Here is a 27,042-nt window from a genome sequence, read left to right as displayed (position 1 = left end):
TTTTTGACAATAAAAGCTGACCTTTGTTGCATACATAATCTGTTTTCCCCAATTCACTAACATGTAGAGTTATCCATTGCCAATGTGCCAGCAGCTCTCAGCTGTAGGACCCGTGGGCACTGTTAGAATGCAACATTAAAATGCAACATTAAGGCACAGACAGTCAACCAGCAACCCTGAAGTTAGGTGCTACTGCAACTGATGCAAAATAAATTCTATACTGTGAAAATTCCTTTACGTTTATTATACCACTAAATACAGGGACTTCCTTATTATGCCTAAACGGTGAAATGCATTGAGGTCGGGCCACTGCTGTTAGTTTCTGGTTGTCGGTGACATCACACCCGGCTTGGGTGAAACGCATGCCGGGGCAAATGCTGCAAACAGTGTCTGTGCTGGTACCAGTCTGGGCACAGAGAAATGTAAGTGCATTAGACTGGCTTGTTTTTAACTGAAGGATTTTAGTAAACGTGCTGCACTATGAATCCATTTACTGACTTTCTGGGGATTTATGACTCCTAAATGAAATGTGAGAGAGGAATTGCATAGAAAGATATACTATATGCTGAGTCTACCTCATCCTTCCCTGGCTGTTTACATTCAAAGGCAGAAAAGGGTCTTTATGGCCATATGAATCTGGAGAGTGATTCCTTGTACCTCATGTGGTAGAGCACTTTGATTTGGGAGTGAAGAAGTTGTCACCTGTTAAAGTGGTTGTTAACCCACTTTGACTACTTCATATAATCCTCTCCGTGACCTGACAGGTGCCCCTGTCTATTTTATTTATTTCACAGCATCTCCCAGCGATCACATGACCGGCCGGCTCTCTCCTCTCCCCGTCTGACAGCTGCAACGGGCGGGGCCGGGATTCTCCCACAGATGCCAGCCGGGACGAGAGGAAGGAAGGAGAGAGGGAGCCGCCCGGTAACGTGATCGCCAGGTGACTGTGAAATCCGTTACATAGTAGGTGAGGTTGAAAAAAGACACAAGTCCATCAAGTCCAACCTATGTGTGTGATTATATGTCAGTATTACATTGTTTATCCCTGTATGATGGGGTCATTCAGGTGCTTATCTAACAGTTTTTTTGAAACTATTGATGCTCCCCGCTGAGACCACCGCCTGTGGAAGGGAATTTCCACATCCTTGCCAATCTTACAGTAAAGAACCCTCTATGTAGTTTAAGGTTAAATCTCTTTTCTTCTAATTTTAATGAGTGGCCACATGTCTTGTTAAACTCCCTTCTGCGAAAAAGTTTTATCCCCATTGTGGGGTCACCAGTACAGTATTTATAAATTGAAATCATATCCCATCTCAAGCGTCTCTTCTCCAGAGAGAATAAGTTCAGCCCTCGCAACCTTTCCTCATAACGAATATACTCCAGACCCTTTATTAGCTTTGTTGCCCTTTCTGTATTTGGTCAGTTTCCAGTACAACCTTCCTGAGGACTGGTGCCCAGAACTGGACAGCACCAGAGTCTTGTAGAGTGGGAGAATTATGGTTTTATTTCTGGAGTTGATCCCCTTTTTAATGCATGCCAATATTCTGTTTGCTTTGTTAGCAGCAGCTTGGCATTGCATGCCATTGCTGAGCCTATCATCTACTAGGACCCCCAGGTCCTTTACCATCCTAGATTCCCCCAGAGGTTCTCCCCACAGTGTATAGATTGCATTCATACTTTTGCCACCCAAATGATTTTACATTTTTCTACATTAAACCTCATTTGCCATGTATTTGCCCACCCCATTAATTTGTTAAGATCTTTTTGCAAGGTTTCCACATCCTGCAGAGATTTTATTGCCCTGCTTAACTTAGTATTGTCCGCAAATACAGAGATTGAACTGTGTACCCCATCCTCCAGGTCGTTTATGAACAAAATAAATAGGATTGGTCCCAGCACAGAACCCTGGGGGACCCCACTAAAGACCATTCCGAGTACTCCCCATTTATCACCACCCTCTGAACTCGCCCTTGTAGTCAGTTTTCAATCCATGTACTCCCACTATGGTCCATGCCAACGGACCCTATTTTGTACAGTAAATGTTTATGTGGAACTGTGTCAAATGCTTTTGCAAAGTCCAGATACACAGCATCTATGGGCCTTCCTTTATCTAGATGGCAACTCACCTCCTCATAGAAGGTTAATAGATTGGCAAGAACGATTCTTCATGAATCCATGCTGATTACTGCTAATGATACCGTTCGCATTACTAAAATTTTGTATATAGTCCCTTATCATCCCCTCCAAGAGCTTGCATACTATTGATGTTAGGCTAACTGGTCTGTAATTCCCAGGGATGTATTTTGGGCCCTTTTTAAATATTGGTGCTACATTGGCTTTTCTCCAATCAGCTGGTACCATTCCAGTCAGTAGACTGTCCGTAGTAAAAATTAGGAACAATGGTCTGGCAATTACTTGACTGAGTTCCCCAAGTACCCTCGGATGCAAGCCATCTGGTCCCGGTGATTTATTAATGTTAAGATTCTCAAGTCTAATTTTAATTCTGTCCTCTGTTGACCATAGAGGTGCTTCCTGTAATGTGTCATAAGGATAAACACTGCAGTTTTTGTTACTGAAGGCCCCCCCGATTCCCTTGTGAAGACTCAGGAGAAGAATTCAATGAAATACGTTAAAGGCAGCATTTTTTTTTATAAAACACAGACAGGAGCACCTGTCATTGGGACACAGAGAGGATGCTATGAAACAATAAAAGTAGTTTTAGCAGGAGGTGAGGGGGTGGGTACTGGCACAGTAGCGACAGGTAGGGGAGGGCAAAAGGACGAAAGAGCGAACAGAGAAGGATAGAGCAGGGCTGCAGATGACGGAGGTACGTAAAATGACCACGGTGTTAGGGCTCAGCAGCCATGATAAACTGTTGTCAGTTTACAGGGGGAAGGCATAGCCAGGCAGGATAAGCCAGATGTTTTAGGTGATATGGGGGGCCAAATTACACAGCACAAGCACTGTGCTGTATAACATGCTTTAAAGGAACAGGGTGTTTTTTGAGGAGTTAAACACTTTAAATACAAGACATGGTGGATGGGGCCAATTTATATTACAAGTGTTGCACAGAAGATATTTTGTTTAAATGGTGGACACTTTGTAATCTGTGTGGACGCTTATATTTTTTGCTACTTTGAGAACACTTATAATATTGATTTTTGATGTTTATATGTACTGTGTGCAATTTGTTTGATATCACAAGTGTGTAGTGTTAGTACATGTAAAGGATATTTCACAGTAAATAATTTATTTGCACCAGTTGTAGTAGCATCTAACTTCACAGATTTATGTTTCTTTGAGTGGGTTGTACACCTAAAGGGGTGGCTGCTATATAAATATAGTAAAAGTTTGGCACCATTTATATTCTAATATTCAATGCTGCCTCATGGCAGGACCTGCTGGTTGACAGCAATTTTGTCCTGAAGCTGTTGCTAACCTCTAGTTCTGTAATAGGAGCACCAAAGCTGCTTTTTATTAGACAAGCGTTGGACAGCTTTACATAAATTACTGATGGAGCAGCAAAGGTTATAACATAGCTTAGGTTACAAAGCTTCAGGGCCACTTTCAGTTACCTTCAATTATTTTCAATATGTATCATTAGTTCTACTTTGACAAAGATGCCAAGGAGGGCTTTCTGTAATTGGAGGAAGTGTGGATGAATGTCATTTTATCTCCCCATCTTCAGTCACAAATATCTTGCATTCACAGAAAAGAATGCAAGACAATTTCAGAATGAATGATCTGTGCAACACAGCCTGAATTGTAAATTTCAGGGCCGTACATTCAGTGCTGACTGTACTGGGGAGAAACAAATATTAAACAACGCAGTGGCCACATATGATACACACTTCATTAGTATTCACTTTTACAGTGGAAATGGTAGTTGTAGTAAACTGTGTTGATCTATGGACACACACAGTTCAGCTCGGCAGTGAGCCGACAGGTGTGCCCGCATAGCAAATAACTAGCAATGGGGGAACACACAAAAGAGGAGCCAGGAGCGCTGACGGGGACCCCAAAAAAGGAGGTTCAGGGCCACTCTGTACAATACCACTGCACAGAACAGGTAATAACGTGTTTATTATTTGAGGGTCCATTCACATTCCAAAGTTGCACGATTTCCATTGCAATGTTGGAGCGTGACTTTTGGTGTGACTTTGATCTGACTTTACATTATCCAGACAAAAGTTGCATCAAAAGTCGCACCAAAGTATAGCAGGCAACATTAGTTGCTGTGACTTTAAGTCCCACTAATCTGAATGAATGCCAATGAAACAAATGGGCTGCGACCTGTCATGCGACTGTGATGTCCAAAGTCACAGGAGAAGTCCCACAAGTGTGAATGGAGCCTTAATAAAATTACAAAAAAAAAAAAAAAAAAAGTATCATTTACAACTGCTTTAGGATGACAAAATAGATATATTTTTGGGGGCAAAAAAAAGGCTTTTCGCTAAAATTTTAGCAAAAAGGCTTACAAAAATGATTTTCTATACCATTTATAGGCAAAAAGCATAAATATATTAATAAAACCCCCAAAAATAAAGGAAAGAAAGACTTCACAAACCTGTAAATTCCAAAACTTTAGTACAGTAAAAGACACGGGTAATGATTCTTAGACCATTAATTATACACTGCTACCTTCAGCTGACTGGACAGAAGTTTTGCTGGGACTGCCCAGTATTTCCATATAACCCTGTTCATTCTGTGAGGCTCCAGTTATTTTTAGCAAACATTAAGGCGATCACCGAGAAAAGAGGGACCTGTATGCTGTACTGTACACAAAGATACAGAAGGTATGGCAAAATTCCCATTATCTTATTTGTGGAGTACAGGACACAGGAACTGATTCTTAGACTATGTTACAAGCATCCCTAGGCAATAATTCAAAGGGTGGACAACACAATAGCAAAAATAGCAGCAACACACCCACAGGAACAAAAAAGAAAGGTCAACAAACCCCATCAGTTGGCAGCAGAAGCACCTTGCAGCCAAAGTACGCAATGGCAGAGAATCAAAAAGCCACCTGGTAAACAAATTGTTATTGAAAACCATCAACAAAGGATTACGTGGTGGCCCTACATCTTCTGAGAAGGACACATACTAGATGCTGTAAAAAGCCCCCCCAAAAAGACAGGGTGGGACTTGTTCCGTGAGGACAGAAGAAAAAATGGTAAGTTGACAACTCAGCCAGGTAGAAGAGGGAGGAACCCCATAGAGGGACTGCCCTGTGAGAAAGGAGAGAAGAAGGGAGAGTAACCAAATGAAAACATGGCAGGTAGCGTACTGACCCCACCCATAAGGTAAACAAAGTGCTTTCACATGCCGCCAGCCTGGATATGGGAAAGAAGAATGACAATCCCACAAAGGGGGAGAAGACCACAACCAGGGAAGCAAAAACTACTTGGTCCACATGTAATATAAGAACAAGAAAAGAGTCTCAGCGAAAAATTAAGGGGAGCCAAAGCAGAACTATGGCTGTCGGGGGCAATGGAAAAAGGTGGTTTATTAGTATCAGGAATTCTAAAATGGAGTAACTCTCTTGCACACAAGGGGATGGCTCTGTGTTGGCAAAATCATCTAAAATAAATCTCTAGGCCACGTCGGAAGAAAAGGAAGAACAGCTTTTTGCAATGAGAGTGCACAGATATAAGGCTGAACCAAGACCTGCTGGGTAGCAAATGCTAGGCGTTTCACAATTACAAACAGAAGAAGTTGCCTAATGAGGAACGGGAACATGTTAAGTCCCAAAAACTCAATGTCCCACTGGAGTGGCAGCAATAAAATCATTAAACTCTGACAGTGTGAATCAAAATTAATTTTCAACATCCAAACTTTTCATCCACAAGGACATAATATTGCAATTTGACCTAAACTGCTTCATCTCCAATTACTGAGGTTACATAGCTTGTAGTTTGCTATTTTTCAGGGATGATTATGGATGATTTTAGCCTTTTTGTTTATGTATACACATTTTCTTTTTTTCATTATTTATATAATAGTTTTAAATTACTTGTTTTTAGTAAAATTTATGATTTTAATGAATATTCCAGTCAATACAGGGTACATAGGACGTATTTATTGTATTCACGGATATTACATGCAGCATTTATACATAGCTAAATTTTTCATAAGGGGTAAATTATTGAATTTAATTTATATCTAGCCTTGCGGGGCACTAGAGATAAGGATACGCAGGGCTTTTTAGTGGGGATGAGTAGACTTATGTATTTTAGCGATCCTGAGTATTCCAGTATTTCCATGGCAACTTGTTAACAAATGGTGGCTTCTTAAACTCAGCATCATCACTAGAGACTCCATACCCTGAGAGAGTCACGTAACTAGTGACGTCACTTCTGCTGGGACGCAAAACCGGGAGAGGGGCGAGAGCCACTTGCTTGTACCAAATACACACTGCTCAAAGCTTTGTTTTAAATGTGAGTGTACCATTATCTTTATATTAATGGTGAAAATGTATTGGATGTTGTGCAATGAGAATTCTTGTATTCTGTGTATGAACTACACTATGATTGGAAGCAGCCTAACCCAGTCTCTGAAAGGGACATACGTTGGGAAGGGAGTGCCAACAGCTGTAGAGTGGATCCACAACCAAAACATAATAAAACACATTTTAGGTGAAAAATTGGAGGTGAGCAGATATTGCACATGGTAGTGGATTGGTGGCATAGGGGCGCCTGGCAATGAATATGTAAAGATTGAAGATTTATATATTTTTCCATTGCACGCAGATAGTTGATAGATAAAACGGTCTTATAATGTCAAAACACAAGTGTGCATATTCCATCACTGAGTTCTGTTTTTCTTTATTTATATTTTTTATGTTTTTCATACACACTACATTACCAAACGTATTGGGACGTATGCCTTTACACGGCACTCTGCGGCATAAGGGGAGTCGCTACTGGGCACTCTGCAACCTATGGGGGGGGGGGCTCTGCTCGGCACTCTCAGATGTAAGAGGGGATTTCTGCTGGGCACTCCTGGATGTAAGGGGGAATAGCTCATTAATATACATTTTATGCATTCATAAAATATTTTTGTTGGGTCGCAAATATTTGTAAAATATACAATGTGTCCCTCGTACTGAAAAGATTTGAGCCCCCTGCTTTAAACCAAATGATCGAATGATGACCTGTATAATCCAACTAGCAATGCCAAGCAGCTGTTTCCAAAGCAAGCAAAATCCTTTGTATTAAGAGAGGTATAGACTCCAGAGAGAGATATCAATGTACCCCTGTACAAACCATTAGTAAGACCTAATCTGGCATATGCAGTTCAGATTTGGTCACCAGTTCACAAAAAGGATATCGGGGAACTGGAGAAAGTGCAATTTATCCTCTCGAGAAGAGGAGATTAGGGGGGATGTGATCAACATGTATAAATACCTAAGGGGTCCATATCATGAACTTGGTGTTGAGTTATTCACTTTAAGGTCATTACAGAAGACAAGGGGCATGCTTTAAGTCTGGAGGAAAAGAGATTTAATCTCCAAATACGGAAAGGCTTCTTCACAGTAAGAGCTGAGAAAATGTGGAATAGACTCCCTCAAGAGCGGGTTCTGTCCAGCTCAGTAGATTGCTTTAAAAAAAAGGCCTGGATTCTTTCCTAAATGTACATAATATAATGGGATACTAATATTTATAGGTAAAGTTGATCCAGGGAATATCTGCTTGCCTCCTGGGGGATCAGGATGGAATTATTTACCCCTGCTAGAACAAAGTGGATCATGCTTTTTTTTTGTTTTGCCTTCCTCTGGATCAACTGTGGGGTATGGGATTGTGTATATAGGATTATAAACTTTTTTTTTCTTTTCCTTTTATTGATTGAACTAGATGGACTTGCTTCTTTTTTCAATCAGAATAACTAGAACTATGGAGTGAGAACTGTCACAGGACAATGAAATCTAAATGTCTTAAGGCTGTAGCTGAGAGGTATGCTCTCAAAGTACACTGAAAGGGGTAACTGCCAGGGAGTGCGCGCAACCAGCCACACCACACTGGCGTACCACAGACTACGTGGCCACTCTGGGGCTACCAGAATTACCGTAATTCCTTTGGCCATTATCAGCGAGGGAGCAGCTTGAGAGGAGGAAAGGCTTAAATGAGACACTGTTCCCATGGTGCCACCAACACATCCACTGCATCCGCCAGGGGGCCCTGCGCTCTTGCCTCAAACCTTGGCACCTTCTTATTCAGGCGGGACACCTGAAAATCCACGTACGGGGTTCCCCAGTGTAGGCAGATTATTATTATTATACAGGATTTATATAGCGCCAACAGTTTATGCAGCACATTACAACATAAAAGTTGACAATACAGTTATAATACAATAAAATACAAGAGGATTAAGAGGGCCCTGCTCAGAAGAGCTTACAATCTAATAGGGTGGGGCAGGTGGTACAAAAGGTTGTAACTGTGGGGAATGAGCTGTTGGAAGTGGTAGGAGATTAGTTGAAGACGTGATAGGCTTTCCTGAAGAGATGAGTTTTCAGGGATCGCCTGAAGGTAGCAAGAGTAGGGGGTAGCCGGATAGATGGAGGTAGCGAGTTCCAGAGGATGGGAGAGGCTCTGGAGAAATCCTGGAGACGAGCATGGGAGGAGGAGATGAGAGCGCTTGAGAGCAGGAGGTCTTGAGAAGAGCGGAGAGGTCGATTTGGGTGATATTTGGAGACAAGATTAGTGATGTAGCTCGGGGCAGAGTTGTGAATGGCTTTGTATGTTGTGGTTAGTATTTTGAATTTAATTCGCTGGGTGATTGGGAGCCAGTGTAGGGACTGGAGAGGGTTGGCAGACACTGTGCGGTTGGTAAGGTGGATAAGTCTGGCAGCAGCATTCATGATAGACTGAAGAGGGGATTAGCCTATGGAGAGGTAGGCCAATGAGAAGGGAGTTGCAATAGTCAAGGCGAGAGATAACAAGGGAGTGAATGAGGAGCTTGGTGGTTTCATTTGTTAAAAAGGGGCAAATTTTAGAGATGTTACGGAGGTGAATTCTACAAACTTCTGACAACAATTGGATTTGAGGTTGAAATGACAAGTCAGAGTCTAGGATTACACCGAGTATCCTGGCATGAGGGGAGGGACTGATGGTTGCATTGTTGATTTAGATGGAAAAGTCATGGAGGGGGGCATGGGCGGGGGGGAATATTAATAGCTCAGTTTTAGAGAGATTGAGTTTAAAGAAGTGGTGTGACATCCATGCTGATATGTCAGTTAGTAATGCGAGATCTGTGTCAAACACCAGGCGCTCGGGCCGAATCAGGTCCGCCAGGTCATTTCATGCGGCCCTCGCACCCAGGGCCTTTTTTCAGCAAGAAGGTGGCAGAACTCTGTTACGTCACCTCTGGCTCTCTGCTCACCACTGTCACTTGTAAACACAGAAGCCTTCTATGTTTACAAGGACAAGTTTCCTCGCAGGGGCTCTCAGATGCTTGCCTGCTCTGAACTCTCGTCAGGGACAAGGGAGATGCAGGTGCAGTGTGGTCATAGGTGGGATGTGGCATCATGTGGTAGGCTACACTGTGATCCCCATCTGTGCCCAGGTGCACAGATGCTGATCAAATGATCTCTCTGCAAACGAAAGACGGAGCCGCCTACACTGAGGGTCCACCATTGAAGCCACAGTGTAGGGAAGGCGCATAGAGACCTATATTTGCACTATTGGACACAGTGTTGGAACACAGAGTGTAAGAAGAGTTTTTGCTTGCAGCACTGGGCGCTTGGAATCCCTATCCTGTATATGTATGCATGGATTGATACAAAACGTGGATACGATCAATTGGACTTTGTTTTTTGGCACTTATGGTTACATGTGCATGAAATTGAGATTAGCATTAGGTGATGTTAAAGAGGAGTTCCACCCAGGGGGGCCGTCAAAAAAAAAAAAAATTAAAAGTCAGCAGCTACAAATACTGCAGCTGCTGACTTTTAATTGGACACTCACCTGTCCCTGGGTCCAGCAATGCGGGGGATCGAGGCCCCGCTCGCCCCCCCCTCCGCTCGTCGGCATTTCAACTGTGGGCGCCGGGCTGTGGCTTCACAGCCTGGCACCCACTGCGCATGCGCGAGCGGCGCCACGCGCCGTGATTGGCCGCTCAATCACCTGGGACCTGTAATGGGTCCCAGATGATTGACAGGAGGGAGAGAGCAGAGCGGAGCCCTTCCTGTGCCGAGGGGGAAGTGATGTCACCAGCCCAGGCAAAGGAACAGGCAGACTACGAGGGACCACCTAGCAACAGGCATTTAGAGGTAAGTGAAAAAAAAAAAAAATATCCAAATGTTTTTTTGTTTTTTTTTTTAGATTTTTTCCAGGTATTTTTGTTTTTTGGGTGGAACCCCACTTTAAATATTATGCATAATTTTATGTGAACAAGTATACTTTGAGATACACAAGATGCATTCGGAAGTAGTTGTTTTTTTTAGTCTTGACTGGTTTGAAATTAATCAGAAGTGCAACAAATATACATATATTTTTATTGGAGATATGAGCAGTCTGTGAAAGAGCTGAAACCTGCACTCTGTACGTAGCACACTTATCAACCCTGCAATCTGTACACAGCACACCCCTGTAATCTACACTCATTACGTATAAGCGCACCCTGAAACACTGCACTCTGTACATAGCGCATCCTTAGCTACTTAAGGACCGAGCCTCTTTTTGAGATTTGTTGTTTACAAGTTAAAATCAGGTTTTTTTTGCTAGAAAGTTACTTAGAACCTGCAAACATTATATATATTTTTTTCAGATACCCTAGAGATTAAATGGCGCAATACTTTATGTCACACCATATTTGCGCAGCGGTATTTGAAAAAAAAATACACTTTTTTTAAATAAAAAAATAAGACAACAGTAAAGTTAGCCTAATTTTGTTCTATATTGTGAAAGATAATGTTACACCGAGTAAATTGATACCCAACATGTCATGCTTCAAAATTGCGCCCACTTGTGGAATGGTGACAAACTTTGGCACTTAAAAATCTCCATTGGCGACGTTTAAACATTTCTACAGGTTACCAGTTACAGAGGGGATCTAGTGCTAGAATTCTTGCTCTCACTCTAACAATTGTGGCGATACCTCAAATGTGTGATTTGAACACAATTTTCATATGTCGGCACCACTTATGTATGTGTATGCTTCAGCGCGCAAGCTCAGCGGGACAGGGCACTTTAAATGCAGTTAAAAAAAAAAATATATCAATATTACCTTTAAGACTATTGGGCAGAAGTGACGTTTAACATCGCTTCTGTCATCCATTATTATGGAGCCGAGTGGGGGCCATCTTTCCCTCACTCGGCTCCATGCTACTGAGGGGACAGCATCAGATTGTCTCGGCCGTTACCATTGGCTCCGGTAAGCAGCGGGGACGACCGGAGTGTGGTGAAGGGGGGCGCACCTCTCCCACCGCAGATAAAAGTGATCTTGCGGCGAATCCACCACAGAGACCACTTTGCTCGTAAAGAGGACTGCCCGCCGTTGCTGCTATCTGCCATTACCCCTGTATTCCATGTTAAAGTACTGACGTACAGCTATGGGCAGTTTGTGGTAAGTGGTTAAACCCTGCACTCTGTACATAGCCCACCCTTAAACCCTGCACATAGTCCAATGACTCTCGAAAAACATTAGCAGCCCTTTGCACAAGAGGGGCCCAAAAGAGGACCACATTTATATAGACCAGCTCTCCTGTTCCATGGCTGCAACATACAGTTTCAAAGTGTTGCAGCCCATGATAAACAAGTTCTACAGGGATCAGTTTTAAAAGGGCTGAGCACTTTGGTAATGAAACAGGATTTAAAAAGGGACTAACCCCCAATCCTGGCTTTGTCGTTCTGGATGGGAACAGCCCCGAAGGGATCTTCAATGGCTTGATCTGCTGATGGACCATGGCTCTGGACCTGTAAAGCACCCTGTGGCAAACTTAACATGATGCATATCACGCCCCCACAAGATGCAGTGCCCAAAGATCAATTACAGGATGGTCCCGCATCTTGGTCCAGGTACAGTCCCCCAAGGATCACAAGAGCAGTCAACCAACCCAAAAAGCTGCAGATGAAAACCACAGTGGCTCTGGAGCCGTTACAACTGCTAAGTTCATCAAATTCTCTCAAGGAGAGAACATACATCACCTAAGGACATTGCCAAAAAACTGAGGCTAATTAGGAATGGGATGGGTTAGAGAGAGAAGTCTGTGCAACTTATTTTTTCGCCAGTGTCCAATAACCTGAAAGTAGTTGCTTATTACCCATAGATATGATTAGAGATCATGTGTCCCGTACTGCACAATATAAAAAAAAAAATATGGGAATTTTGACTTACAATTATACAATTTGCCTGATGATACATATAGGTAGAGGAAGGATTCATTTATTTTTTCTGCATAAGAGTCGCAAAGTAAGAGCTTATTTAGAGCTCAAAAGCTGCTGAATAATATTCAAGGTAAGAGAATAGCACATAGTCTACAGGTGACAGGATGCTGTGTTAATATTTTTGTTGGGGGTAATGGATGTTATAAAAGCTTAAAAGATAAATATGGGTTTGGAGGTTTTTCCTCCATTATACTTACCTAGGTGGATGCTGCATCGGTTCGATGCTGCATCTGTCCCCCGGCGTCTCTGCACTGAGAACCGAGTGATTGTACATAGCCGATGGCTCAGTTCTTTCAGTCCGCAGCTCTCCGCTTTGCTCCATTATGATCACTGGAGCGCTGAGCTGTGGAGGGGCAGGAAGCGCCCATCTCAGGCTCTCAGTAGCTCGCTGAGAGGCTGAGACGGGTGTCAGTCCAGGCACCTGGCGGACCCAGACTTTGTCGCGATGACGCGGTGCCTGGATTGATATCCTTGACATCAGCAGAGAGCGAACTCACAGGGGTGCAAAACTAATTGCACTCCTATGACCCATAGGAGAAGCCCAGCCAAACGAGCTTTGGCTGGACTTTTCCTTTAACGAAATTTAAATTTCGGGATACGCTAAAGGTACATTTTGCATGGTTCGGCAATGTTTCACACCAGTTGCCATTATTAGGAAATTAACTCAGAGAAAAAGGATTATAGGGGGGCACGTGCGCAGCGGACAAGATGGTGGACGCGTGAGAGACTAGCTCCGGTCCCCGGTCCTTCTCTCCGTGATCTTACACCGCTTCTATAGCCAACACATCCACAGGATCCACACCACCCGCCTCCGGAACCCTCCGGGCACCACATGGGAAAAATTGAATTCCAAAAGCACATATATCAAGGCTTTAATCCTCCTCCGATGTTCCGGCCTCCACAGCACATTGAGCGCTTCCTGTTTAGGCCGCAATCCCCGGCCTCAAGTACTCCAGCAGTCCCGCCGGATGGTGCGGATCACCTCGCAGCCACGCCAGGTACCCTCCACACAGATCCACCACCCCAGCAGTCAGATCATGCTGAATCAATCACAGTAGCAGTACTGGACTTAAAATTACAGGCCCTGCTACTGGATCTGACCCGCAACATTTCCAAAGCAGTTGGGAAAATAGCCCAGGAACCCAGGGGGGAAATAGACCAACTAGGTGCACGCACTGACACCTTAAAAAAAAATTTGACGAAATTGTGCAATATGTACATGCCCTAGAAGAGGACAATGCGGCCCTCAAGCATACTGCATCCCAGATCCAACTATAGCAGGAGGATTTAGAAAATAGGGAACGTCGTCAAAACTTGAGGATCCGCGGAGTCCCTGAAACAGTTTCCGACAAGGAAATGCGTACCTACCTTCTGGGCCTCTTTGTCACTATAGCCCTGCACATACCAGACATTGACTGGCGCCTGGTCAGGGCCCATAGATCCATGGCCCCAAAACCACCCCCTGGGTCCAATCCAAGAGACAGAATAGTCCACTTCCACTACTGTGATAGTAAAGAAGCTCTCACGGTGGCCAAGCGTAACAAAAACCGCATTGACATTTAAAGGATCCAAAAATCCAAATCTTCAGCGATCTCCCATCACCATAGCTAAAAGGCGCAACCTCCGCCCGATAACAATGCACCTTCAGCTGCACCAAGTGCCTTACAGATGGGGGTTCCCCTTCCGACTTTCAGCCTCAAGAGATGGAACGCAATACTCCGAGACTTACATGAATGCGAGGCCTTTATTCGAAGCCTAGGGCTGCCGCCTATCCCTGAGGAGGATCTCTCACTGCCATCTCTAAATTTGATCCCCAAACCCCTTCAAGTTCCTGCACCGATTTGGACCCCGGTTCGTCGGAGACATCAGAAGGCCTTCTTTACCCCCTCAATGCTCCAACTCAACCAGATCCCCCACTTGAAGTACCTTTGTCCTCTTGAAATGATCTTCTTTTTCATTCCAGCCAGGTTACCTGGACTTCGGAAGAGGCTCCCTGGTGTCTGTAGGGAGGGCTCTCCCTTTCCTCATTCCTGAAGGCCCTATTCCCAGGACGTAGGCCTACCTTGATGCCTATGAGGTTTCGTTTGTTTGGTTTTAATTTGCTTCTACCGAAATATGATTACTGTTTAAGATACTGAATCCATTGAAGGAGCGGGACCCGTTCCACTCATTTTGCTGACCGTCATGCTCCTCCATATGTCCATGGTCTGCTGCCATGGTCTCCTGATGGTTTTTTCACCTTCAGGCTTTCAAACTGATTTTTTTTTTACATTTTTGTTTTTTTTATCTTTTTCCTTTTCTTATCAGGTCCTTTTTTTTACCTGTTTTTGTTTTGTTTTCTATATCGGGTTATTGATTGTTCATTCACTGTCTTCCAAATGTTTGAGATGAACTCATCTATGGTATATTACAGACTTCTTGCACTATGGTGTTCCTCACTTATATATTGTGTTAAGCTAATGATTGATTTTTATTCCAAAGGTATCTCATGGCTTTAACATTATTTTTATGTAATGTAAAGAGCTTGAATTCCTTAAGTAAGCGATGGATAGCCTTGAAGGAATTCAAATCCTCTGGGGCTGACGTGGTCATGGTTCAGGAGACACATTTCCGTTTGGGGGGCTCTTTTAAATTTGCCACCAAAATGTTTCCTACTGTTTTTGTGGCCTCCAATCCTTCAGGGAATGCTGGAGTAGCCATTTTGATTAAACGCTCTTGTCCTATAAGAATTCTTGCCTTAAATCTAGACCCCCATGGTCGGTATGTCCTCCTGAACTGTGTGCACTTAAATGCGTCCTTTACTTTAGCTAATGTTTATGCACCCAATTCGGGCCAGATAGGATTTCTCACAAAGGGTCTTGAGAGATTGCGATCCTTCTCGCAACCCTTCATGATAGTTGGGGGCGACTAACATGTGCATGTCCCCCAATAGAGACAGATGTGCTCTTTTTCAGCATACCCCACCACTTCAAGCTCACAAATTGTCCACCTCCTTCCGGAAACTAATACGGTCTCTCAATCTTTTCGATGCATGGAGGGTGAAACACCCCACACACAGACAATATACTTTTTACTCACCCTCGCATAAGATGTACTCCGGTCTGGACCATTTCTAATTTCCGCCCCTCTATTACCTAATGTTGTCGCCTCCGAAATAAACCCCATCACTTGGTCTGAACATGCCCCCATTACCCTAGACCTGGCCCTACATGCTGCACTACCCAAGACATGCAATTGACAACTTAACGAGTCTCTCTTGCGAAATTTGGCCTTTTTCAGAGGTGAATGCATTTCTGCTAGATCACGCATGAAGTGGGATTCCATTAAACAAAGATCGGAGCTTCTGATCCAACTGAGCACGGCAGAAATGCACTTACTCCACTCTCCCACTGTAGCCCGCCTACGGCGGTGGTATCTGTTCGAAACCGAATTAAATCCTTAGACATGAGTAGAATCTCCAAGTCCATGCTATGGTTAAGGCAGAAGTTTTATGAATTTGCAGATAAGCCATATAGGATGCTGGTTCATAGGCTTAAACCTCGCCCATCCCTATCTATTCCTGACCATATAGTACAACCAGATGGTATCCCTACCTACTGTCCCCAGACCATGTCTAAGGTGTTTGGAGACTCTTATAACAAACTTTACAACTGCTTGAGCTCAGACCCACTGACCCAATTCACACAAGAGAAGTTAAGACTCTTTCCTAGCATCCTTGCAACTTCCAAAAACGTCCCCAGATCAATGCTCCTCTCTTAACTTGCCTATCACTGCTGAAGAACTGGCCAACGTGATTAAACTACTCCCTATGCATAAAGCCCCGGACTTCCATATTCCTATTACAAAACTTTTTCCCCAATTCTAGCCCCGCATATGTTAAACTTATTCTCCTCTCTGCTCAAAAGCACCTTACCTTACTCTCCTATCCTACACGCATACATCACCGTTATTCCAAAACCTGGCAAGGACCCGTCTATTCCTGATAATTATCGCCCTATATCCTTCTTAAATTCGGACTACAAAATATTCACAAAAATACTAGCAAACAGACTCTCCGTGATATTGCCATTGCTGATACATAGGGATCAAGTGGTATTTGTCCCCACGAGACATGCAGGCGATAATATGCGATGTACAATAGACCTTATTGACTTTATAACTAGAACCAAAAGCCCCGCTTTGATACTTAGTTTAGATGCCCAGAAAGCATTTGATCGTCTCAGATGGCCCTTAATGTTTGCAATTTTATCCAAATACGGTTTCTCTGGCCCCTTTATACAAACCCTCCGAGCTCTATTTTCGAATCCCACTTCCCAGGTTCAGCTCTCCCCCCATCTATCACCAACGTTTTCCCTCAGCAATGGTACAAGACAGGGATGCCCTTTGTCCCCTTTACTCTTTATTCTCAGCTTAGAACCCCTGGCAGTGGCTATACGTGGATGCTCTAATGTAACAGGTGTACAACTGCATCAAAGGGAGTATAAGCTATCCCTCTTCGCAGATGACCTTCTTTTAACACTTACGCATCCACACACGTCCCTCTCCTCCCTCCATAATATATTATCCTCCTTTAGTGCAATCTCAGGTTTCAAAATGAATGCTGCCAAAACAGAAGCCCTACCTATTAATAGCACCCACTCTCAACTGGCTATACTTCAACAAAATTATACCACTGGTGTTCTTGCTCACTGAAGTATCTGAGAGTTCAGCTCACATCTTCAGCATGACATCTCCTTGTTGGATTGGGGAAATGTCTGAGAGTCCACCTCCAAAATTTCCCGCTGTATGACTCATAAGGAAACCGGGTATAAAATCCTACTATTTTGGTACAGAACCCCAGAACTCTTACATGCTTGTAACCAGACAATCTCAAAACAACGTTGGAGATGTAATAATACAGTGGGCTCACATTTTCATATTTTCTGGGAATTCCCCTCAGTTAATCAGTTCTGGGTCCAGATCCAAACACTTCTGGAAAAATTGATAGTGATCCCCCATCCCTTTAAATTCTATGCATTATATATTAGGTCTCCCTTTTCCAGGTAACCCCAAAACTCAACAGAGATTGATGTCCTTTATATTATTAGCTGCTAAACAAGCTGTTCCCAGGCTTTGGCTCTCTACCCCCCCCCCCTCCCACAAACCCTCTCTATTATAGCAGACATACATAGAATGGAACATCTAACTGCCATAATTGATGATTCAGTACAGAAGTTCTCAAAAATATGGCAGATATGGGATGATTTCGACTTTGGCTCTGAAATGAACGGCTCCAACCAACTGGTAATTGACACCTGCAGTACTTCCTGACTCTATTGTAGATGTAAACTAGGTCTACAGCTGTCTGTAGAGCTTCTTCCTTGCCCCTTTGCTCCCCTTGTAGTTATGGTATAAATTTCCTGCTGTTAGAATATTCGTACACATACGGATTTGTATGTCCATCTAGGCCGTAACCTCAATATTACTGCTGTTCCTAAGGTTCCTTATTACTTTCTCTTTTATATTTGTATCAAAGACAGTGTATATTTGAATTACATTAAAGTTTGTGTATCTTTGTAAACCCTACAAAAATTTATTTAAACAATAAAAAAAAAAAAAAAAAAAAAAAAAAAAAAAAAGATTATAAATAAAAGAAAAAAAGAAGAGGAATTTTGGCTTATTCGTAAATTTCAAATCTTGGTGAACAGTACAGGAACACATAAAAAGTATTCACAGACCCTGGGTTTTAGGCTTGTGCCTTCGATTGGACCATGTACAAGTTTGAGGATTTGCCCCCTGGGCACCTCCCCTATAATCCTTCCCCATTCTGCAAGCCCTCATTTTTGTAGCATACAATTCAGTGTAACAGGGGAATGGAAGGAAGAGTGGCCTATGCCCTGTACTGTACTGTACTGTACTGCAAGAGGAGTAATTTGAAAGGTAAAACAAAATGCATTTTATCTTTATCATACAGTACAAGATACAGGCAATGTATTCATAGATCTTGGATGGATCAACACAAGGACAGACCACTTCTTTGTGAACTCTTTTTTCCCTGGATAGAGTAGAGCAAAGATTTTAAAGTAAAATTATTTTCTGTAGCAGCCCAATAGTCACAGATTGTACATTCTACCTGTTTGTGAACAGGAATTGTTTTGAAATCTTTCAAACATCCCTATGCACCCAAAATGGTATGGTAAGACTGAGGAGAAGCTAGCTGTACAAAGTCAAGGCTTTTGTGGATGGTAGCAGTAAGTTTTTCACATTAACAAGCATGTTGAGTGAAGCTTCTGCTTCACTACAGTGGCAACTAGGGAATTAAATATTTCCGCCGCTTCGCCCTAATAATGCCTCAGCGTCTTCTTCATGCCATTCTATGTCTGCTCCATCTAGGGAAGGAATATTGGGTCTCAACTTTAGTAGAGAAGCAGGAGTAGGAGAATAGGCGTGACAGTTATAAACCCAAAGCAAAGATGGCTGTAATAATACTGTTATTTGTCCAAGGAAATGTGAAATGCAGAAAATTCAGTTTTTGGTAATAAGCCACTAGTTGTATTTACGAAATAGAGCTAGAATTGGATGCAAAGAGTGATTTTAGAGGTGGGTCCTGTTTCAGTGCAAGGGACGTATCATTCTGAGGCTGTGATGTACGGGCCTTCAGCACAGCGAATGTTCTCCTGTGGTTTTGCAATGGCTCCATTTTGCTTGGTCTTCATCACAGCTACATTTGAAGGTAATCCCTCTATGGGGCACTCACTGATTAGGGTAAGGAATATGGGGTAAGCGTGTCCAGAAGCAGAACACAGCAACCGGGGTTTGGACTGTTCTCTAGCAAAAGGACAGAAGGCAGCACCTGACAACCTTATAAACACTCCAGGCAGAAGATGTGATAAACTGAAGAGTGGGCCCTGTGGTGTGATGTTACATCTGACGAGCCTCCTGTGTCTAAGTTCTAATTGGTTTCATTTTAGCACCAAATTTAAAAATTTTACATTGTATTGAACACAATTCAAATATCGCCCCAGTGATTAACAGTAATGGTCAAAAACCATACAGGGTGATCCTGTCTTCCCTGTCTACAACGATGGGACTATAACATTATATGAAGTCAAGGCTTCACCCATCATTGTGGGCATACCACTGAAGGGCTCTAAAGGCACTGGGTTCGAAAGGGATGGACCACGGTCCCAGACCTGTATAGCTGGCTACACACATTGCACCAAGTGCCAAGGTGAGGCTCATGCAGGATCAAGTGTCCGAAACGTTACAAGGTGTCTGCATGGCGTGGGGTCCTGGTACAGCTCTAAAGGTTTACCAAGGTTGTGCCGATTCAGATGCACCGTTTCTATCTGTGATATTAGAAGCCAGGAAGGAGCAAAAAACTGAGGACTCATATAGTAGGGTAAAGTTATAGGAGAGGCACCACAGAGATGCGTGCTCGAAAGCTTAGCCCATGTCCAGTCACCTGAAGGTACAAGTCTATAACTCAGTGTCTATGAATACTTTGCCTGTGCCCTGTACTGTATGATTAAGATACAAATTTTATTGAAAAGAAAAAAAAATGTGTTACTTGTACAGTTGCTTTAACTGACATACATTTCAAAATTCACCCCTTTGATTTTCTAATGAATGAAACCACAGTGTTTTTGAAAGCCAGCAGCTATTGTCATTTTGACAGTCAAGAATTGCTGGTAAACGTGGTAGGGTGAAGCACAAGCAGTGGGAGATGAGCAGCGAGTGATACACAAGCCCTATGTACTCCAATCAAAGTAGAACTATAGACAAAACTTTTTCCTCATTTTGGATAGAGTAAGAGAGGGAAATCCCTGCAAATTATGGAAATTCTTTTGGGACCCCCAGGCAACCAGAACTAGTGTCCCCATCGGAGGATTTCCCCTTAATTACTTTTCTGGGTACCACCCAAATTGTGGGATTTTCTTTTAAATTTCACTTTCAATGATAATGGTAAACAAGACAAATGGAGAGGATGAATCTCCTTAATAGGGACACAGACATCAGTAAAAACTGACACGCGTTCTAATCACTCTCTACTCTACCCAAAACTAAAGAAAATGTTTTTGCCTTTAGTTATACTTTAAAGTGGTTGTTAGCCCACTGTAAGGACTTTATATAATCATCCTTGTTTCCTAAGGATATGTGCTCCTGTGTCTGTTTTTTTTATAAAAGATAATTATACCCAATTTCATAATTTCAGAGCACAGATTGGTGCTCACGTTACCCGCTGGCTCTCTTCTCCCCGTCTGACATATACGGCAGGGGCCAAGATTCCCCCACTGATATCAGTCTGGAGGGGAGGAGGAGAGAGGCAGCAGGTCACGTGAGCCAATCGGCTCTCTGAATTGAGGTATAATCGTCATTTTTTTAAAAATAAAACAGACAGACACAGGAGCACATATCTTTAGGAAATGAGGATTATATAACACAGGAGCTGTCAGGCAAGGAGGGAGGGGGGAGAGGACGACATGAGACACAGGAGAGCTGCGGATGACGGAGGCATGTAAACTGACCACGGTGTCAGGGCTCAGCAGCCATAATACACTGTGGTCAGTTTACAATGGGGAGGGCAGAAACTGGCAGGATCAGCCAGGTTTTTAGGTGATACAGGGGGCCAAATTACACAGCACAAGCACTGTGCTGTAGAACATGCTTTAAGGGAACAGGATCCAATTTTTTTTTTAGGTTAACAAACACTACTTTTTTTGGGGGCGAATGCAGCATGATTAAATGTCCAACCACTTGAGCCCCAGAAGAATTTGCCCTCTTAATGACCAGAGCATTTTTTGCGATTCAGCACTACGTCAATTTAACAATTGCGTGGTCGTGCGATGTTGTACCTAAACAAAATTGACCAACAATTTTGTCAGAAAAGCAATTTTTTTTACTTTTTGCTATAATAAATATCCCCAAAAGATATTTAAAAAAACTAATTTCTTCCTCAGTTTAGGCTGATATGTATTCTTCTAGCTATTTTTGGTAAAAAAATGAAAAAAAATAAATAAATAAAAATCGCAATAAGTGTATATTGATTGGTTTGCGCAAAAATTATAGCATCTACAAAATAGGGGATAGATTGATGATATTATTATAATTTTTTTTTTTTTTTAATAGCAATGGTGGCGATCACGGTTTTTATCAGGACTTCGGCATTGCAGTGGACAGATCGGACACTTGACACTATTTTGGGACCACTGACATGTATACAGCAATCAGTGCTAAAAATAGCCACCGATTACTGTGTTAATTTCACTGGCATGGAAGGGGTTAACACCAGGGGCTATCAAGGGGTTAAATGTGTTGCCTGGGTGTGTTCTAACTGTAGGGGGGGTGGACTTACTAGAACATGCCAGAGATCACGGTTCCCAATGACAGGGAACAGAAGATCTGTCATGTCACTAGGCAGAACAGGGAAATTTGTTTACATGTTTGCATTTCCCTGCTTCTCCTCGCGGCCCTCCTGTGGCGCACGGCGTGCACGCACCAGCTAACCTGCTTTCAAGGAGGGACGTATGGGTACGCCCATTTGCCTACCCCATGCCATTCTGCTGATGTATATTGGCGTGTGGCGGTCGGCAACTGGTTAACACACTACTTACAAAATGATCAGAAAGTCAGCAATTATTAAAATATTAATAAGAGACACTTACTTGACACTTTCTTCTTGCTCTCCAAACTCCTCATCGTTGAAACCAAAATGATCAATAAAAGCAGATGTCATTTGTTGCATCTGGTAGTCCACAAATGCCTGGAGAAAATATACCACCGTGCATTAAATGATTAGCACAATGTTAGGCCTTATATATTTAAAGAAGAAGGAAAAAAAAACCCCATCACATCACCTGCTGTAGTACAGTCTCTTGGGGAAAGCTGAATTCCTTTAGGTCATTATCCTCATCATCACTGGAAGAGTGCATATTTCTTGTGTTTACCTGTAAAACACACAGAACTACTGACACATATAAAGTATATATTAGGATAGGTTCACACTGGTGCCATCCAATTGTGATCCGACTTTCAGTCCGAATATGTAGTGCTACTTGGATGCAATTTTGAGAAGGCTTGTACATTGTACGGGGCCAGAATCACACCAAAGTAGTACAGGAACTTTTTCCAAAACTACTCGGTGCCAAGACGCAATAATGTGAACTGGCACTACTGAAAACAATTTGATTTCCTTTGTCATGTGATTCTGTGTGACTCAAGTTGCATCTGAAATCGCACCAGTGTGAAGCAGGCTTTAAAAATAATGTGAAGGGGGCGAGACTACTGCAAAAACATACTTCATAGTATACTAATGCAAATTGTGTAAGATTTCAGAATTTTGCTAGGCCACAGTGGGTGGAATTAGAAGTACAGGTGACATCTTTTATATGGTTTAATTTCTTAAAGGAGACGCTCACATTTAATATAAATAAATTTTTTTTTAGCAGGTTAAAAAAATTAGCATTTATTACTTTACTTGAGCCTGCAGATCATTGTACCAGCAATTAGCAGATCGCAGGTGCAATCTCAGTCTCCTACAGACTCTCAACATAGCTGTCTGCTTGTACCTCATTACGGCAGGCAGTTACCCGAGAGCAGGAAGAACCAATGGACTACCAGGTTAAACTGATGTTAACTTTTTCTGAATGTGGATGCATTTACTTTGATGCCTTTGTACTATTAGCATCAAATGGTCAGCTCTTGGGCTACATTTGCTGGGCCAACAAGTCCTGCACAAATTAGCAGTGGCTTAGAAACTGAAAGATTTTTTCTTTACAGTAGAATGATTGATTTCAAATTTGGTGATCCAACAACCTTCTAAGCTCCTTGGAGAGGTCTTTTAATCTTGGCACTTGGCTTAGAAACTATGAAAGATTTTTTCCTTACAGTAGAATGATCGATTTCAAATTTGGTGATCCAACAACACTCTAAGCTCCTTGGAGAGATCTTTTAATCTTGGCACGACACCATGCATGCTAATGACAGACAGAACACCAGACCCTGAGATTTATTGAAAAAAAAAATAAACACCCCCCCACCCAAAAAAAAAAAAAAAAAAACACAACAGGTTCTACCTGTATACTTCCTAAAGGAGGTCTAATCACTGGCATCTAATCTGAAACACTTGATAGATCTGAAGTGGTGATTAAAAAGAGGTGAATCCACTTTTTCCATGTGACAAATCTGCATCATTCATTTAAATTCTGGGAATGACGACATCATCTAAATTTTTTTGTGTGTCATAAATTACCTTTATCTGTATTCACAACTGAAGTTCTGTTTGCCTTTTCATATATGTATACAAGTTCAACAATTAAGCCTTGTAGATAAATACTATTCTCTTTGTTCGATTTACTGCCTGATCTCTCTCAAAGAAGCGGACTTCAAAATCTATGTCAAAATGATAACCAGCTGCAACCTCAAATTCTACAAATAATCCACCATGACCAGGTGAAGTCTGTGCAAGAACAAGAAGCACAGGTGCTCAGATCACAGTAGGTTGCTTTAACTCCCACTCTTCCGTTCAGCAATCTTTTTGGCATACCTTTCAACAAATACAACGTACTCTATGACTGGGGGAGCGGAATGATTACCACAACCTCCCTTTCTCTAACAAAGCATCATGCATTCATTGAAGAGACTGCAAGACATTTACTGAGAGGAGGAGCTGGAGTGCAAGCAACCTGTGACCTGAGTACTCCAGTCTTTACTGCAACTCTCAGCATCAGAAGCCTGGCACTGACTGCACTGCATGGGTGAAAGTCAGTTGTGCATAACTGTACAGCCTAGAGACATAGGACACAATTCATTAGCACTGATTTATTTTTACAGTGCACATGTCACAAAACAGTCCTTGCCCAGAGTTCAGCTTTAACCAATCTAACTGTACAGCAGGCCCTTGCAAATTTCACTTGGTCAGCAATGTCATGCGGGGTAGCATTCTCAGCTGATCACCAAACCTCCTGAATTTCATACACCCAACTAATATAATAAAATGGTCAGCGCTTAAGAAAAACAAAAATAGGAAGCTTGCAGTAGGTAAGTATACGTAACCCAAATAATATAGCATCAAAGAACCATGCAGCACCTTGACTACAAATATTATACCCAAATCAAGTGGGCTACATCATATTCTAACCACAATTTACATAAATATCCATAAATGCGATCAATAAAAATACATTTTGAAAAGATGAAATAAAAGCAAAAACTTAAAAAAAAATGTGCAGATAAATTTCTATAAACAAATAGTGTCCATATGCGCTGTTATCTTCCACTACATATTTAGATCCTTTCCACAACAGTGTGACCAACAAACTAGATTGCACTCACCGACTCCTAAGCTGCCAGAGGAGAGCAGCGACATGCTTGTTTGTTTACCACAGTCCCTCACACATGGTCATCCAGATCCACCATTACACTAAGCTTGCCTGGTAGTACCACTTCTCACCATGGAGGACAGCCAAATGCTCTGATGGTTGCTAAATGTGCCAGATCATCCTTCTCAGTACCTGGTGATCCAGTGCTGTAATTTTGGCCCATCACTGACCGGTCTGGTTGCTGCTCATATCCCTGATGACTTCAGGCCACCACTGGAGTCATCTGGACACTGCCAGAACCCTGCTGAATTACAGCCAATGGGAAGTGCCCACGTCACCAGGCAGTCAAGTGCACACCGCCTGTCCATCAGCTTCTTGCACCAGTGTGATGGTGGAGCTGGATGACCATGTGTGAGGGGCTGTAGTGATAAACACACACATGCTGCTGCTCTCCTCTGGCATCATAGGAGTCAGTGAGTGCAATAGAGTGTGTTGGTCACAACATGGTGGAAAGGATCTTAATACAGTTGTGCTCAAATGTTTGCATACCCTGGCAGAAATTGTGAAATTTTGTTTACCACAGTCCCTCACACATGGTCATCCAGATCCACCATTACACTAAGCTTGCCTGGTAGTACCACTTCTCACCATGGAGGACAGCCAAATGCTCTGATGGTTGCTAAATGTGCCAGATCATCCTTCTCAGTACCTGGTGATCCAGTGCTGTAATTTTGGCCCATCACTGACCGGTCTGGTTGCTGCTCATATCCCTGATGACTTCAGGCCACCACTGGAGTCATCTGGACACTGCCAGAACCCTGCTGAATTACAGCCAATGGGAAGTGCCCACGTCACCAGGCAGTCAAGTGCACACCGCCTGTCCATCAGCTTCTTGCACCAGTGTGATGGTGGAGCTGGATGACCATGTGTGAGGGGCTGTAGTGATAAACACACACATGCTGCTGCTCTCCTCTGGCATCATAGGAGTCAGTGAGTGCAATAGAGTGTGTTGGTCACAACATGGTGGAAAGGATCTTAATACAGTTGTGCTCAAATGTTTGCATACCCTGGCAGAAATTGTGAAATTTTGGCACTAGTATTGAAAATATGACTGATTATGCCAAAAAACTGTCTTTTAATTAAGGATAGCAATCACACGAAGCCATTTATTATCACACCGTTTTTGGATCATTTTAAAATCATAACAGAAATCACCCAAATGGCCCTGATCAAAAGTTTACATAGCCTGGAATGTTTGGCCTTGGTACAGACACAGAAGGTGGCACGCACAGGTTAAAATGGCAATTAAAGGTTAATTTCCCACATTTGTGGCTTTTTAAATCACAATTAGTGTCTGTGTATGAATAGTCAATGAATTTGTTAGCTCTCACATTGATGCACTAGGCAGACTAGGCACTGAGCCATGAGGAGGAAGAAAATAACAGTCAAAAGACCAAGGTAATGAAACTTTACAAAGATGGAAAAGGATATAAAAAGATAGCCAAAGCCTTGAATATGCCAGTAAGTACTGTTCAATCACTTAAGTGGAAAACGTGGGGATCTCTTGATACCAGGCCAAGGTCAGGTTGATCAAGAAAGATTTCAGCCACAACTGCCACAGGAACTGTTCGGGATGCAAAGAAAAACCTACAGGTAACCTTTAGGAGAAATACAGGCTGCTCTGGAAAAAGATTGTGTGGTTGTTTATAAGGATCACAATATGATGATACTTGAGCGAAAAAGAGCTGCATGGTCAAGTTGCCAGAAAGAGACCTTTACTGTACATGTTTCACAAAAAAGCCTGGTTACAATATGCCCAACACCACCTTGACATGCCTCATTGGCTTTTTTGTGGCATTGATGCAGTAAAGCCTTCCTTCTGGCGGCTCAACCATGCAGCTCTTTTTTTGTTCAAGTATCATTGAATTGTGCACATTAAAAACAACCACACCGTCTTTTTGGAGAGCAGTCTGTATTTCTCCTGCTGGGGTTTACCTGTAGGTTTTTCTTTGTATCCTAAGCAATTCTTCTGCCAGTTGTGGCTGCAATCTTTCTTGGTCTACCTGACCTTGGCTTAGTAGCAAAAGAGCCCCTAATTTTCCACTTCTAATTAAATGATTAAACAGTATGGACTGGCATATTCAAGGCTTTGGATATCTTTTTATATCCTTTTCCATCTTTGTAAAGTTTCATTACCTTGTTACGCGGTCTTTTGACTGTTACTTTCTACCTCCTCATGGCTCAGTATCTAGCCTGCCTAGTGCATCAATGTGAGAGCTAACAAACTCATTGACTATTCATACACAGACACTAATTGTGATTTAAAAAGCCACAAATGTGGGAAATTAACCTTTAATTGC

General features: G+C 42.6%; 1 protein-coding gene across 4 annotated transcripts in view; it reads right to left on the bottom strand.

The window, feature by feature from the left end:
• PPP6R1 (protein phosphatase 6 regulatory subunit 1) overlaps positions 1 to 27,042 on the bottom strand; it is a 319,943-nt gene that overhangs the window by 121,025 nt on the left and 171,876 nt on the right. For all 4 annotated transcript variants that reach the window (XM_073602816.1, XM_073602818.1, XM_073602817.1 and 1 more), the window contains exons 14-15: positions 22,220 to 22,309; positions 22,028 to 22,125 (exon numbers count right to left, since the gene is read on the bottom strand). In XM_073602816.1, the coding sequence (XP_073458917.1) occupies positions 22,028 to 22,125; positions 22,220 to 22,309 (188 nt within the window). The remainder of the gene's footprint in view (positions 1 to 22,027; positions 22,126 to 22,219; positions 22,310 to 27,042) is intronic.

Source organism: Aquarana catesbeiana, linkage group LG10 (genome assembly GCF_042186555.1).
Source record: "Aquarana catesbeiana isolate 2022-GZ linkage group LG10, ASM4218655v1, whole genome shotgun sequence".
Classification (NCBI taxonomy): domain Eukaryota; kingdom Metazoa; phylum Chordata; class Amphibia; order Anura; family Ranidae; genus Aquarana; species Aquarana catesbeiana.
The sequence above is the reverse complement of the archived record's forward strand: the minus strand, read 5'-3'. Positions and strand labels throughout refer to the sequence as shown.